Raw genomic sequence first — 16,159 nt, forward strand, 5'->3', positions numbered from 1 at the left:
CGGCCACTGTGAGGACACACATCACAATTGCTGTTCCACCTGAGCCAGGCCCAGCAAGAGGCACTGGGGTGACCTGCACTCCCGCCCCCTGCCGCAGCCAGGCTGCAGGATGGGGGCCTCCTGAGGCCAGCACCAGGCCGCTCCAAGCTTGGAACCCAAAGCTGCCCAGACACCACCGCTGGAACAGACCTCCTGGGCCCCAGGAGGGTACTACGCCCAGGGTGAGGGTCTCCTCATTCAGGTGACATGCTGACTGCAGGGGGCCCCAGGCAGGGGCAGGGAGGCTATGGGTCACCTTGCTGAACTGGGTCTGATTCCCGTCCTCACCCCACAAGTCACGTTGCCCCCCACCCACCCGGGGACCACGAGACCTGATAGGGGCAAGGTGGGGCCCCGACGGCCTGTACCCTCAAACTATCCATAGACTGATGACGCCCGCATATCAGGTATGATGTGCCCCTCCACCCACAGCCCACCCAGGGGCCAGAGGCAACCTGGAATGCCCTGGGGGTGGGGGAGCAGGGAGGAGAGTCCTGGCCATGCTGCCATGGCCTCAGGTAAGTCCCCAAACCTCTTTTCTCATCTGAGAAAGGGTTGGGAGGGTTCAAAGAGATGATGGATGTAGGGCTGGGCAGTCAGTAACCGGGTTTGAGCACAGAAGGACTTTCCAGCTGGTGGTCCCAGGCCAGGTGGTTTAATTCCTGACCTTTAGTTTCTGCATCTGTAAAATGGGTACAAATTCCAGCCCAGGCAGGGCTGCAGGGACCAGATGGGCAGGAAACCACCACTGCTCCCACAGAGCCTATACTGAGTGGTGAGAAGTGGGGAGGGGCTTCCTGGTCTCTGGTTCCCCCACTCTGGGAGGAGGCATGGGTGGGGGACGGCCCAGGTGCCCCCCTCAGCCTTGAGACTCCATTGTGGAGAGGACCAGTTCCCCATGCAAAGCCCTGGAGAGGTTTCCAGTAAAAACACACAGGGTCCCCACCCATTGCCCACACTGGTTAAGATTCGGGGGCTCCCCACCTCCCCTCCAGATCACCTTCTGGATATCTGGGATCCCAGAATTTCCTCACCCAAACAGCCTCACGCCTGCATCCAGGGCCTGGGCGACGAGGCTTCCCAGGGCCCTGGGGGCAGGCTGAGGGCTGACTCCTGGGAGGCGAGGGGCTGAGCCCCTGGTGGTCAGGTGGGAGACAAGGCTGAAGAAGGAGGCCGGCCTGGAGCCCAGACAGTTCTTCTCGGAAGCAGCAGATGGGATGCTGCATCTTCTGGAGCTGTCCTGACCAGAGGCAAGGGACATGGCACTTAGGATCCTGTGCTCAGGAAGCAGGCCAACTTCAGTTCCATCCTTGACTCTGACGTTTGTGCTGGGTGACCTCAGGCAAGCTGCTTAACCTATCTGAGCCTAGCTTCCGAATCTGCAAAATTGAAATAATGCCACAATCTACCGTATTGGTGTTTCAGTGAGAGTAAACAAAGACAGACATGTGAAGTGTTCAGCACAGAGTCTGGCACATAATAAAGGCTGATTATGAAAGTGTTAGTCACTCAGACGTGTCTGACTCTTTGCAGCCCCCATGGACTGTAGCCCGCCAAGCTCCTCTGTCCATGGGATTCTCCAGGCAAGAATGCTGGAGTGGGTTGCCATTTCCTTCTCCGGGGATTACAAAAAGAAGGAAAGAAAGAGAAGGATAGATTATGGGGTCTGCATAATTTCTGCAGCCTCAAGTCCCTGGCAGTGCCTCCAAGAAGAGCTTTGCATTCTAGGACACCCAGAGCACAGTGGGGTCAGAAATGCCTGGGTTCAAATCCAAGCTCTTCCATCTGCTGGCTGAAATACCTCTGGCAACTTGATCCATCCCTCCAGGCCTCAGTTTTCTCTCCTGTAAAATGGGTCCCTGCCTCAGACCAGCCAAGTTTTCAGCTCAGCAGCTGGCACTCAGCCAGCCTTCCAAGGGTCTAAGGGTATTTTTCCTTCTCTTCTCCTCCAAGGGCCTCCTTATTCTCCTTCGCCTCCAGGACTTGGAGGGCCTCTGCCTCCTCCCCCGATGTCTGTTTACCAAGGTGAGTGCTCCTGCTGTCCCCTCATCGCCCCCTCCACGCCTCCTTCCGCAGGCTTTCCCTGTCTCACACTCCGCACTGCCCTGACCACTCGCCAAGACTGTCCGAACAGCACCTGCTCTGGGAAGCCCGGCGTCCTGCTCCCAGAGCGGTGTGACCCCCCCCCCCACAGCTGTGACCCCCAGGCTGCCCACAGCCTGGAGCCCTTCTCTCTAACGTGCAGTCATTGGTGGAGGGGGCTGGGACACAGTAGGTGCTCAGGAAAGGTCTATGAAAAGAAGCCCTGTTCTCGACTCTGTGAATCCGTTGCTCTTGAAACCAAAGAGGGGAGGAATTCAGACCCCAGGCACCCACCCACTCAACCCTGTAGGGTCTGGGCTTTGGGGAGGTTTTTTTTTTTTTTTGGCTGCACTGGATGGCAATTTGTGGGATCTTAGTTCCCTGACCAAGGATCGAACTTGTGCCCCTGGCAATGGGGGCGTGGAGTCCCAACCACTGGACCACCAGGGAAATCTGGAGGTGGGGGAGGGATTTTTAAGTAAAGAAAAACTTTGAGAGGTGCCGGACTGGGCCATCAAGTCCAGTGGGGGAAAGTGAGCTTTAAACCATGGGTCACCCCCGTCTAGCCAAACGTAGTTCTTTCCCTTGGTTTCCTGCCAAACTAGGGGTGGGGGTGGCACCCCCACATTAGAGCCCAGCTCTCCAAACCCCAGCACCCCCTCCCCTCAGCCCCTCGGGAACCTAAAGTCTGTAAGGGTCACAGGCCCCTCCTAACAGCTCAACAGTCCACCCAGACCAGACGTGAAGCCTTCCGTCTACAGCGTGAAAACTCCCTGGAATCTTATTTTCTTAACAAAATATTCAGCCACTACCAAAGACTTCACCTCTACACACCCAAGATTGTAAAAATGGTTGTTGTGTTTAAAAAAGCTAAAAACAGATCAACTTTTTTTCTGGAACCCCCACCACAAAAAAATGCTGTGCCCGGGTAAGAAGAGACAAAAATACCAAAAGGAAGAGTTTGGGGGGGTTGTTGTTGTTTTCAAGCTACTGCTTCCCCAAGGGTGTCACTTAGAGTTGTTGCTTTTTAAAAAAAAAAAAACTGGATATAGTTGCTTTTTGAGGCAGCTTCCCAGGTAGCCTTCATGGTAAAGAACCTGCCTGCCAAGTAACAGATGCAGGTTCGATCCTTGGGTCGGGAAGATCCCCTGGAGGAGGGCATGGCAACCCACTCCAGTATTCTTGCCAAGTCTTGCATGGACAGAGGAGCCTGGCGGGCTACAGTCCGTGGGGTCCCAAAGAGTCGGACGTGACTGAGCGACTGAGCATGCATGCATGCTTTATCGTGATCATTGTTTTCCGCCCACGCGCAGAGTTGCTTCACAATGCTTTAGTTTCAGGAGTACAGCGAAGTGAACCAGTTAGTTATACGTACAGCCTTTTTTTAGATTCTCTTCCCATATAAACCATCACAGAGTATTTGAATTGAGTGCCTGTGCTGTACCGTAGGTCCCTATTAATTATCTATTTTATACAGAGTAGAGTGTATATGTCAAGCCCCATCTCCCAGTTTATCCCTCCCCCCACTTAGAGCTTGCAGAATCAGAAGCACAATTGAACTTAGAACAATTTACAACAAACTAAGAACAACTGCAGAGTCAGAAGCAGATACTGGCTAACTGAACTGAATGCACCCAAAGGGGAATATATGGGTGAGAACTCACAGGGCTGAAGGAACTCGGTTCAAACCCAGAGACGCCCCTAAATTCCCTAGTGCTTGGGGGTGGGAGGCCTGGAAGTCTTAACTGAGCGAAGCCCCCAAGCCCTGGAGGCTGGTGGGTAGGGGGTGGTGCAAGGGGGAAGCTGGGCCCATCGGGATGGCCTGGAGAAATTGCAGGTGGGGGCGGGCCCCCCGTGGTGGACACAGGAGGGGGGGAACGGGGGTGGGGCGTGGGGTCTGACGGGTCCCTCCCCTCCCCCTTCCCCAAGAACTGTTCAGGGTGGCGAGGCTGCTGTCCCCAAATCCGGTACAGTTCACGTGTCCATACTGCATGAATCGGATCATCACCGTGACCACGCCGGTCCCAGGCGTGCTCACCTGGCTCATGTGCACCGGCATCTTCATGGCCGGGTGAGTGGTCCCCCCTCGCCTCCATCGGGGCCCTGGGCATCCGTGCTGGGGGCCTGCTGGGTTGGGGCGGGGGGCTGGCATGGGGCGCGGAGGGAGGGGTGGTTTCCTAGCCCACCTTGCCGGCCGGGCAGCCCCAGGGACGGGGTGGGGGGCTCGCAGGCTTGGCTTGGCCTCCGGTGAGTCCCCGCTGCTTCCGAGGCTGCAGGTGTCTCTTGGGCTGCTGCCTCATCCCCTTCTGCGTGGACAGCTTGATGGACGTGAGGCACACGTGCCCCGTGTGTCTGCAGGAGCTCTTCCTCTACAAACGCCTGTGAAATAAATGCTGATTAGGTGACGGCTGTCTGCCCGCGTCTGTCTGCAGGGGGAGGCCGGGAGAGCGCTGGCACACAGGAGGTGCCCGGGCTGACTGAGCACTGAGGGGCTGACCGATGGCGTGCCTACTGGCCCTCCCTTCTCAGGCTCCACCCTCTTCTTTCCTTCCCGACTCTTGCCCATCAGACTTCTCTGCTGGCTCAGATGGTTAAGAATCTGCCTGCAAATGTGGGAGACCTGGGCTCGATCCCTGGGTTGGGAAGATTCCCCTGGAGAAGGGAATGGCGATCCACTCCACGATTCTTGCCTGGAGCATTCCATGGACAGAGAAGCCTGGTTCGGGCTCCACTCCATAGGGTCGTGAAGAGTCGGGCACGTCTGAGCGACTAACACTTCTTCCATCAGTCAAGCTTCATCTTTGTGACAACGTCTCTGCAACTCCAGCCAGAGAATCCGCAGGGCCGCACCTGCCCTTCATGCTGGCAGAGAGCCTGTGAGCTCCCACAGCTAAATCCTGCATCCTCCGGGCACTTTGCCCTCTTCCCTACCTGCCTGGGTACCCTTGGGGGTCAGGGCTTCCCTTGTGGCTCAGCGGTAAACTATCCGCTTACAATGTGGGAGACCTGGGTTCGATAACTGGCTTGGGAAGCTCCACTAAAGAAGGGGACGGCTACTCACTCCAGTATTCTTGGGCTTCCCTTGTGGCTCAGCTGGTAAACAATCGCCTGCAATGTGGGAGACCTGGGTTGGATCCCTGGGTTGGGAAGATCCCCTGGAGAAGGGAAAGGCTACCCACTCCAGTATTCTGGCCTGGAGAGTTCCATGGACTGTATAGTCCATGGGGTCGCAAAGAGCCGGACACGACTGAGCGACTTTGACTTCCCGACCTGCCTGGCCCCTCGGCAGCCCGGGCCCTCCCTGCCGCCTCCCCTGCCCGGCAGTGATGCTCTGGCCATGTCTTGCGCATCCTCTCAGCACACCCTGTTGGCCTGCTGCCCCGCGGGGTCCTGTCTTGAGCCCGTTCCCTACTCAAGCCGCTCCTGAGGTTTCCAGTTCTCACCTCCTGTTCCCCACAGCCCTCCCTGGATGCCCAAAGGCCCCCCAAACCCATCAGATCTCCAAGTCACTCCTCTTCCCACCTCCTCAGGTGCCCCTGGTGGCTGCGGCTGGCACGGCCACCTCTCTGCATCACCTCCTCTCATCCCAGAGCCCTCAGCCCCTCCCCTCTGCACCTCCCCGCTCCCCTACCCCTCTCTTCCTTAAAGGAGGAGAGAGCCCCTGATGGCGTCTCCCAGCTCCCAAGCCTTGACCACTCTTCCCGGTCCTCCCCTGTGGCCGGTGGCTGGCAGAGTAAGCGCGATGATCACGGGCAAGAATTAGGACCTTTGGCTCTGACACCGCCCAGTTAGTACTCACCACCCTCAAGACCAGGCTTCTTTTTTGCATTTTCGTTTGTTTATTTATGTTTGGCTGGGTCCGGTCTTGGTTCCTGTGTGCCGGCTGTCTCCAGTCGGGCTGAGCGGGGGCTGCTCCTCCTTGCGGTTCACGGGTTTTTCCCTGTGGTGGCTTCTCTTGCGGTGGAGCTTCAGTAGTCGTGGCCCCGGGCCTGGTGGCTCTGCAGCAGGTGGGATCTTTCTGCACCAGGGATTGAACCCGTGACCCCTGCGCTGGCAGGCGGAGTCTTAACACTGGACCACCAGGGAGGTCCATCCTGGGACCAGACTTTTAACACGGGGCCCCCTTGAGGCCATTTGTGGCTCCTGCTCCCCTGTGCCCCAGCCAGCCAGAACCAAGAGGGCCCATTCACCCGAGCGTCCAGACTCAGTCCTTGGCTTCTTCTGCAGCTCTCTGCCTGCCCCCTTCTCTCTCTGCCAATTCCTTCCAGCCCCATCACTGGCTCCTGGGTCTGTCACTTCCCCAGACCCCGGTGACCCCAGGTCCTGGCGGGGACAGGTGGGTTTTTGGGAGCTGGGATGAGGGAACCAGACTTTCCAAATCTCTGGGCCCGCTTCCCAACAAGAGGTTTAATCCTTTAAATTCCTTAAATTCCCTCGAGGCGACAGTCGAGCAGCTTTTCTGTCCTGGAAGCTATGCAGGAATCTCACAAATGCTTAGGATGTAAAAAGGTCCCAAGTTGGTTTCTGAGCGGGACCCCTCTCGGTACCGTGTTGCTGGCCTAGGGGGCAAGGCCAAGTGGGGGATGGGCTGAACGGCACAATGAAGGGACTTTTTTTCAAGAAGAATTTCTATCCTAGCATGGAAACATATACATTGTGCATGCGTGCGTGCTCAGTCGATTCAGTCGTGTCTGGCTCTGCAATCCCATGGACTGTAGCCCACCAGGCTCCTCTGTCCATGGGATTCTCCAGGCAAGAATACTGCAGTGTGGGGTTGCCATCCCCTCCTCTAGGGAATCTTCCCGACCCAGGAACAGATAGCCAGTGGGAAATCACTATATGACTCATGGAGCTCAAACCGGGGCCTGAGACAATGAAGAGGGGTGGGATGGGGTGGGAGGTGGGGGGGAGGTTCAAGAAGGAGGGGACATATATATACCCAGGGCTGATTCACGTTGATGTATGGCAGAAGCCAACACAGTATTGTAAAGCAATTATCCTTCAATTAAAAATAAATTAAAAAAATAATTTGTATCATAGGGCATCTCCCCTCTGTCTTTATTATTATTATTATTCTAATTTTTGGCCACACAGCACAGCTTATGAGATTTTTAAATTTCCTAACCAGGGATCGAACCAGGATCTCCAGTACTGAGAGCTCAGAATTCTAAACACTGGGTTGCCAGGGAATCCCACGAAGGGATGTTTTCAGTTTTGCAAAATATAACAAATATTACTCCTCTTTTCAATTAAAAGGAATTTGCTAGAGAAGGGGCAGAAGTGGGAGAATTGAGAGGCAGAGGAGGACGAGTAGTCGGTGGGATGGTCACTGAGCTATGGTTTATTCACCAAAATGCAGCAGCTGCTTCCGCCCCTGCTCAGCACCGTCTGGGAAGGCAGACACAGAAGCTGAGGCCGAGAGACGGCCAGTCTGGATCCAGTGACCAGACGGGCAGCCGGAACCTCAGCTCTGCCAGCCCAAGGCTCCTGCACGGCAGAAAAGGTGCGAGGGTAGGACGGCGTGTGTGGAGAGCAGAGACGTGGCGGGGGAGCTGGCGCGGAAGCACCACGCGGCCTTTAGGTGGTTGGCCCTGCTGGGATGGCGCTGGCGGAGCGTGTCACACCAGCAGAAGGAAAGGGCCAGTAGGGGGATGGATTTCCCTGGATCTGGGTGTCACCCTCCCCAGAGACACTGGCGGCCGCCCCTCTGCTCCCTCCCCCCAAGATGCCCCGGAAAACCCGCGAGAGCGTGGCACCAGCAGCCGGATGGGAAACCGGCTTTCACATCCAAATGGGGGACCCATCTGCTTATGAGCGCACCTCAAGGCATGTGGAACTTCCCCGACCAGGGATGGAACCCGTGCCTCCGCCCCGCCCTGCAGAGGGAGCGCAGAGTCTTAACCAGCGGACCACCAGGGAAGCCCCTGGGACTTCAGATTTTCAGGGTTTGAAGATGAAGCATCTGGGCTTCCCTGGTGGCTCAGTGGCGAAGAATCCGCCTGCCAATGCAGGAGACACAGGGGATCCCTGATCCGGGAAGACCCCGCATGCCGAGAAGCAGCTAAGCCCACACGCCTGCCTCCACTACTGAGCTTGTGCTCTTAAGTCTGGGGGCCACAACTACCGAGCTCACGTGCTGCAAATACAGAAGCTTGCTCACCCTAGAGCCCACGCTCTGCAACAAGAGAAGCCGTTGCAACTAGAAGCCCACACATCCCAGCTGGAGAGTAGCCCCCCGCTCACTACAACTAGAGAAAAGCCTGTACAGCAACGAAGACACAGTGCAGCCAAAAATAAACAAGGAATAAAAGTGTGTATTTATGAAAAGATGAAGATGAGGCATCTGACCCAAACCAGGCATCCAGCCCTGAGAAGCAACTTCTCATTCGTAATACATCAGGACGGGGGGCGCCAAGGGGACCACCTGTGTGTACCGACCACCAGCGAGGCCAGGCGGGCTCACCAGCCACCACGACCCCGAGGAAGGGGTGTGGACCTGGGACTTGCTCAGTCTCCGACTTGGAGGCCCACAGCCCCGCAGAGGCACCCAGGCCAGGCGGGCCAGAGTCACCGGGCCTGCCTGGCTCTGCGAGAACCAGGCCAGGACCTGGACACGTCTGCAGAGCTCCAGCTGGCGGTCTGATCCTGTGCCCATCAGGCAACATGCCGGGTTTTGCTTGGATCTCCAGAGAGGTCCACGGGCAGAAGCGTTTGGTCCCACGGCTATGGGTGGTGTCCTGGACCCTCCTTGATCAGCCTGCTTCAGTCACCACGGTCCAGCCATGACGCCCTGCCCAGCTCCCCAGCAGTGCTCCGTGAGCCCAGGGAGCCACTCCAGGCCTCTCTGACTCAGTCTGCCCAGTGTCAACTTAAAATAAAAAGTCCAGATTTTTCGGCTTCAAAATCTCTGCACAGGACGTGGGTTCAGCAGGTTTCGGGCTGTCCCCTTGGCCCAGCCCCTGAAGTCCCCGTCATCCTCACTTGCTGCCTGGACGACTTGACCTAGACCACCATTCCCACTTCTCAGTCTGTTTATATTTTGTTGTTGCTTTTTAAAAAATATTTATTCGGCTGCATTGGGTCTTAATTGGTGTGTGGGCTTAGCTGCTCCAAGGCATGTGAGATCTCAGTCCCCGAACCAGGGATTGAACCCGCATCCTCAGCATGGCCAGGTGGATTCCTAACCACTGGACCACCAGGCAAGTCCCACCCTTGATGTCCGAGGCCTCGGTTCTGGGTTCCCAGACCTCACTGTAGACCCAGGCTGGGGCACGTGGGGGACGGCCATTCTCCCCCTGAGGCTTCCCCAGGCTCCTTCTTCATCTGAACTGACCTCCGGGGCTGGCCAGGAGGGGCCAGGGCTCGGGCTGGGGGAGGCGGAGGAGGTTGGTCCAGCCCCTCTTTCTCCCAAAACTCTCATCTTAAAGTGGGGTTCCTCTCCTTCCAGCAGGGAGGCCAGCACTCAGAAAGGGGTGGCAGTGAGTGTGGGTCTCAAGGTCGGTTCTGCACTCAGCAGGCCCTGCGTGCCCAGCCCGGGGGCTTCATTTACTCCCTGTCCCGGTCACTCGGGCGGCCAGATGTCTCCTTGCTGGCCCATGCTGTGCTCAGGGCTGACAGCCGTTATCAGGACCCTTGCTCTGGTTTTCCCCCCACAGACACCCCCACCCCAACACAGGGGCAGACTGAGGGGCCCAGGGTGGGAGGCACTGGGGACGCCTCCCACGGCTTCCTGCCAGAGGTGCCGCAGGGTCAGGAGAGCCAAGCGTGGCCGCGCTGCCATCCTGTGTATCCACTGCCTGCCCAGCGCGGGGTGGAACGAACCAGCCCGACAGCAGCCCCAACCTGCGTGGCGCTGGGTCTGAACGGATGAGGGGCCGCCTCTCTGCCGTGGTGCGAGGCTCCACCGGGCTATGAGTGCGGGTTCCCTCCCACAGCATCTCATGAACTCTGCATGCGAGCTGACTCGCTTCAGTCGTGTCTGACTCTCTGTGACCCTATGGAGCCCGCCAGGCTCCTCTGTCCACAGGATTCTCCAGGTAAGGATACTGCAGTGGGCACATGTATCATATTGGCTCCATCTTGCTGTGAACGGGGCTTCCCAGGTGGCACTAGTGGTAAAGAATCCATCTGCCAATGCAGGAGACCTGAGATGCGGGTTCAATCCCTGGGTGGGGAAGATCCCCTGGAGGAGGGCATGGCAACCCACTCCTGTTCTTGCCTGGAGAACCCCACGGACAGAGGCGCCTGGAGGGCTACAGTCCATAGTGTCAGAGTTGGACACAAATGAGAAACTTGGCACACACACACCATCCGGGATCCCTCCACTGATGGTGCCCGCCCGCCCCCCTCCAACCCCGGCGGGTCAGCGGCCTCTCAGAGCTCGGCTGAGAAGGGACCCTGCCTCCGAACATGCAGACACCACTCTGATCAGCCCGCTCCCCAACGTGCCTGGGACCTGGCTTCCCAGAGGGCACGAGGCGCTGGAGGACCTTGGGGAATCGGGCCTTTATTTCACTTGGTTCCTGCCCTGCCCATGGATGCCCCCATGGCTTCCTCTAATGAGGTCAAGAAAACTCACGCACTAATGAGGGCTTTATGTACTAACTCAAGACGGCTCGAGGGAACTCATCACTTTACCACCACACAAAGCGAGGACAATCTGGTCGGGACGCCTCAAGTCACATGTGGCCATTTACAACTAAACCAGGGACTTCCCTGGTGGTCCAGCGGTCAAGAAACCGCCTTGCAGTACCAGGGACTCCGGCTTGATCGTTCCCTGGTGGCTCAGTGGGTAAAATATCTGCCTGCAATGCAGAAAACCAAGGCTCGATCCCTGGGTCGGGAAGATTCCCTGGAGAATGAAATGTCAACCCACTCCAGCATTCTTGCCTGGAGAATCCCATGCACAGAGGAGCCTGGTGGGCTACCGTCCATGGGGTTGGAAGAGTTGGACACGACTTACTGACTAAACCACCACCACCACCGGGGAAATAAGCCTGCGCCACATTGAAAGATCCTGCGTGTCACAGCTAATACCTGACTCAGCCAAATAAATTTAAAAAAATCAGTGATGAAAACTCACTCTCTGCTACTTCAGCCACATGTCAGATACTCAGTGGACACCTGGGGTGCATGGCTTTCTTCCTGGGCAGGGACACGGAGCATCCCTCCCCCCGCCCCCCGCCATCACTTAGGTCGTTCTATTGAGCAGTGAGTGAGTGGTCAGAACACCAAGGCCTAACCTGGCAGAAATGCCAGCACATGCTCAGTTGCTCAAGTCCTGTCTCTTTGCGACCTCATGGACTGTAGCCCACCACGTTCCTCTGTCCATAGAATTTTGCAGGCAAGCATCCTGGAGTAGGTTGCCGTTTCCTACTCCAAGAAATGCCAGTATCACCCACCCCACAACAGGGATCTATAGTTCAACCTTGACATTTGAAATGGATGTTTGCAAACAGTCTGCTCCTCTAACCAAGGAGACCCTTTCTCCCATGGTACAGCTTCTGGTAGCAACAGGAACCTCCAGCCTCTCGAGAACGTTACACTGTGGTTCTGGGGTCCCCAGGCGAGGGGTTATTTTCGGGTTCAGCCCCATCCCGGCAGCCCCCATTGGTTTTATGAACTTGGACTCAAGGCTGTGACGGGGAGGGAATGGAAGAGAATCGCATGAAGTATGTGCTGACTGCCCAAACTGTGAAATGGCCTTTGATATAAGCCTTTTAAGAACTTGGGAGTTTCAGTGACCCAAGCCTATAATCTATCGTTGGCCAAAACCTAAAAAAACAAAAAAACCCCAATACTTTAATAAACGTTCAAAGTCGGGCACCCGGGGAGTGACTTTCTGCAGGAAGACAGCGCTGTCTATGGTCACTATGGGGACCCAGGCAGGATGGCCCTGCTCTCCAGGTGGAGAGCAGCCTGCGGACACGCTGCGTCAGAGGGGGACGCAAGGCCACCTCCCCCAGACCACGCCTTCGGCCATTCCCGTATTATGGTCATCTTAATGTACTCGACTCCAGCCTGGAAAACCTTCATCTCTGAAGCTTCAACAGGAGAAGGCAAGAACCTCCAAAACCTTGCCATGGAGTGATAAAAGGTTCCCCGGGCCTACCTGCAGGGAGAGCTGATGGCTCCCTCAACTTCCACGTCAACTCACTGAATTATCATTTTTATAGAAAATTTTATTCAACATACAACATTTTCCAGCAAAAAGGCAATATACAGGAAGAGTTGGTGTACACTGCTGCTACAGAAACAAACAAAAAAAATACTGGAAAAGGATGAAAACTAAGTGTGATCTGCTGACTCTATTTTACTGCACTCAAAACTAGACACGCGGCTGGCGTCAGCTCCAAAGGAAACGGCCGGACTGAAAGAAAACCACACACGATGAACGTCGACATCAGCGGGGGCCACTCAGTCACCCGACAAAAGCCACCACCTCCTCCCCGTGGTCAATTGTACATGTCCATTCATTAAATATACAATCTCATTTTTCCTTTTTTTTTTTTTTTTGCTCTTTTTTTTATTTAACTTTTTTTTTTTTTTTTACTTTTTTTTATACAAAGTCAACAGCTTGCAAACACCAGTGGGCATACCCTCTTAGCTAAAAGGCCCTCCTTTCTTGGTTCCGTCTGTCCCATTTGAAGGAGACGAGTCTATTTATAATTTTTTCACCTGCTCGAATGAACTCTTGAGATCATTAGGTTTGCCCAGAGGCAGCATAGTACACCTTAATTGGATTTGAACAGTGTTGTTTTTTTTTTTTTTTTCAATTGAATAAAAAGACCCCAAAGTGTCTGGTCAAGCCTGTATTCGGTGCATCCGCTCTGCAAACGGGCTGTGGGACGCGGGGGCTGACGGAAGGGAGGCGAGTTTATTGGAAAGACCCAGGCAGCTGGGGAGACCCAGGAAGGGGCGACAGGACACCAGTGAAGGAAAGAGCGCTATTTATTAGGTTGTGAGTTTCTGTTTCGCCTTTACAGATGCACAAAAGGTCATTGAAAGTATAACTGAGGGAAAGACGTCAGACGAGCCTAACAGAAGACTTCCTAGCTGCGGGCTGGCGGCTGGGCCCCGGGGAGGGGGTCAGCCGCGCCCGCCCAGCGCCGCGCCCGCCGGCCGCTCCCCGACACGCTGACAGCGCCTGGCATCGTGGTCACCGTAAAATAACTCTCATTGGCATCCAAGCTTTATAAAAACACCTTCATTTTTCTCAAAAAGGGCAATCAATAGATACAGAGAAGCCAAACTGAACAGCCTCAACAAAATAAAATTAACACCAGCAGCAAATCCTCTTGCTGAAGACGTGGGGTGGTGCTCGTGCACCAGAGTTCTCGGCTGTTGGTGAGGGGCACACCCACCGCGGTCCGCCTCGCCCGCCCGCCGGGGAGGAAGTCAGTTATGGATTTTGATGGCCTTTTCAAGGTATGTGTAGCGACTCCTCTTCGGGGCTTTGTTGAAGTGGTCGAGCCCGAGCCACGGCCGAGGGTGAGACATGTTACCTGGTGGGGAGAGCAGATGGTCAGACCACGGAGCCAGCGCTCGGGCCCTGTGGTCAGGAGAGGCCGAGGGGCCTCCTGGGCAGCCGGGACCCCACACCCCACCAAGGTCACGGACCCCGCGTGGCACCGTCAAGAGCCCCCGCCACCCCTCTCGCCATCGTGTGATGCCCGCCAAGGTCACCGGAGGCAGGCTGCTCCCCCTCCCTGCTCCGCAGAGGACGAGAACGAGACTCACTCCGCAGCCAGGAATGGGAGGCCTGGTCCTCGAACCCGGGGCCACCTGCCTCCTGGACCCTGACGACCTGCGTCTCTGCGGGAGGGCTCTTACCAGGCTGAGGTTCAAAGTCTTTCAAGTTTACTTCATACTCATCTTCGTTTATGTACTGATGTCGGCCCATCATCACAATTGCAAATTTAAACTGACAGACAAAAACCGAAAACTCCGTTATTGCAAACAGTGGGGAAACTCACACCTCAGGCAAAAAAGCAGTCAGGACTTTAGCCTTCCACCCGACAAATGACTCGCCGACATCCAAGAAGCATGTACCTTTTCAAACTCCTTTTCCTGGATGTCCAGCAGACTCTGAATCCGCTTCATCACTTCTCTGAAATGCTCGCCCTGCGGATGACAAAGGGTGCGCGTGCTCACACGGCTCATGCCCGCCTGCGCGGCCGCCCGGGCTGAAGTCCCTGGCTGAGTGGGGCTGACCCGGAGCACCCGGCTGGCCAGCAGAAGGACGCCTCACCTGGTGTATCCTCAGCAAGAACGGGATCCCGAACGTCCCAAACACCTCCTTGTGGAAATGAGCCACCGTGATGAGCATCTCGTTCTCCTTGTCGATGTCTACCTGGTCCAAAGGTATTTCCTGGGGACGTACGGAGTGGACAGATGTTCAGTTAAGGCCAACACAGCACTGCACGTTTTAATTACGAACCCTTGACTTGCTCTTCCAGCAAGGAAGTGAGGGCAGATTTTATGCCACAAGGTCACGTTAGGGGCTTGTGAGAATGAGGAGGATTTAAAGTCAGAAGAAAGACCTCAACCTCAAAGAAAATGCCAGGTTTTAAGAGACCAAACGATGAACTCCAGCTACTGCGGCAATCTAAGCCGCTTTACAATTAACAGGGCCCAGGTTTCTGACTAGACGCGCTTGGTGATCCCCCTCTGAAATCAATTTCTAAGGGTGAACAAGAGAGGCATTGGGAGTCGGGGAGGCGGGCCCCTGGGGGCAGATGGCCAGCAGTGACCACTGTCCAACAACATGAATGCACTCCTGTCACCAAATGAAGGGGACACTTCAAACAGTAGCTTTTGGGGCAAGTCTACTGTGCCAACATTTACATTTTCAAAACCTGGAAGAATTAACCCCAGGGATGGCAGCACGTTCTGGGAGTCACTGTGCTACCTGAACAAGCTGCGGCCCCCACCTCCCATCAGGTCACAGCAACCCCGACTCCCCAACCCCCGCCCCAGTCAGAGGACACGCACCTCTATTCGAAACGTTCGACTCGTTGCAGGAGATAAACATTCTAATAGTTCATCTTCTTGATGCACACCAATAATTTTGTAGCTTACAATTTCTAGCAGCCTGTGCAAAGCAAGGAAGAAAATAAACTATACAAACTCACGGGGAAAAAACCAACAAATGGTTTTCTACAAAGGTTTTATTACAAATTATGCAGATCTCCTTGTCCTTATGAAGATCTGAAGTGGCAAAAGCAGGTATCCGTGGGGAGCAGACAGAACACTGGCCGGGGGGTCCCTCGGAAAGCGTGCTAAGGACAGTCTGAAGCGGGCCCTTGGGTCAGGGCCAGGGCCAGGGCCGGGAGGGGCCTGTGCAGACCTTTCCCGCAATGGTTCCAGACTAAGCAGGGTTTGTGACATTCTTCTCACTCATTAGATAATAAAGGCCTCATTCTTCCATTAATTTTGCAAAGAAAACATTGTGGGGACCAACAGCCTGAAGGACTATTTCATCCTCCATGCTGCCCGGAAGACAAGGTGGTAAGAACAGCACCCAACTCTCGGAAATAAAAACTGATCATCAAATCTGGTCTTCTTCCCTCGGCCCAAACACAAGACAAACGGAGGAGGAGCGACCCGATTTCTCAGACACAAGCGAAGCCCGAGTTTTCCCGTTTCAGCTGATCTTTCTGCTTGAGGTCACTCTTCCTCTGCTTGGCTTTTTCTGCCTGAATCTCCCTTTGCATTGCTGCTAATTAGTGTCAAGAGTCGGGGAGGGAAGACGGGCGAAAAGCTGTGAAATATTTTAAAAAACTGCTGCCAAGGACAGACAGCAAAGCTGAGGGAGGGGAGTGGTGGGGTGGCGGGTGGGTAGCGACAGTGGGATTGGGCTGGGGCCGCCCCACCTCCACCTTCGGGAAATACTCGCCTAAGTTTCCCTGATGCCTTCTCGCCGAGCTCGACAGCCTTTTTACATTCCTCTAACAGGTCCCGGACACACCCGTGCTTGTCTGGATATAGTGTTATTTCCTAAGAAATGACAAGATCACGGCTTTAGGGGAACCATAAC

General features: G+C 55.4%; 2 protein-coding genes across 3 annotated transcripts in view; one reads left to right on the forward strand and one right to left on the reverse strand.

Annotated features, from left to right (window-relative positions):
• Positions 1-2,027: 2,027 nt before the first annotated feature.
• LITAFD (LITAF domain containing) lies at positions 2,028-4,506 on the forward strand. The gene is made up of 3 exons (XM_043915568.1): positions 2,028-2,064; positions 4,051-4,192; positions 4,398-4,506. The coding sequence occupies exons 1-3, from the start codon at positions 2,049-2,051 to the stop codon at positions 4,504-4,506; spliced, it is 267 nt and encodes an 88-aa protein (XP_043771503.1). The 5' UTR covers positions 2,028-2,048.
• A 7,775-nt stretch (positions 4,507-12,281) lies between these two features.
• USP7 (ubiquitin specific peptidase 7) overlaps positions 12,282-16,159 on the reverse strand; it is a 53,429-nt gene continuing 49,551 nt past the window's right edge. For both annotated transcript variants that reach the window (XM_043914292.1, XM_043914293.1), the window contains exons 26-31: positions 16,019-16,119; positions 15,115-15,214; positions 14,372-14,491; positions 14,173-14,244; positions 13,954-14,044; positions 12,282-13,625 (exon numbers count right to left, since the gene is read on the reverse strand). In XM_043914292.1, coding sequence (XP_043770227.1) covers positions 13,519-13,625; positions 13,954-14,044; positions 14,173-14,244; positions 14,372-14,491; positions 15,115-15,214; positions 16,019-16,119 — 591 coding nt within the window. In that variant the 3' untranslated portion in view covers positions 12,282-13,518. The remainder of the gene's footprint in view (positions 13,626-13,953; positions 14,045-14,172; positions 14,245-14,371; positions 14,492-15,114; positions 15,215-16,018; positions 16,120-16,159) is intronic.

Source organism: Cervus elaphus, chromosome 10 (genome assembly GCF_910594005.1).
Source record: "Cervus elaphus chromosome 10, mCerEla1.1, whole genome shotgun sequence".
NCBI classification, from domain to species: domain Eukaryota; kingdom Metazoa; phylum Chordata; class Mammalia; order Artiodactyla; family Cervidae; genus Cervus; species Cervus elaphus.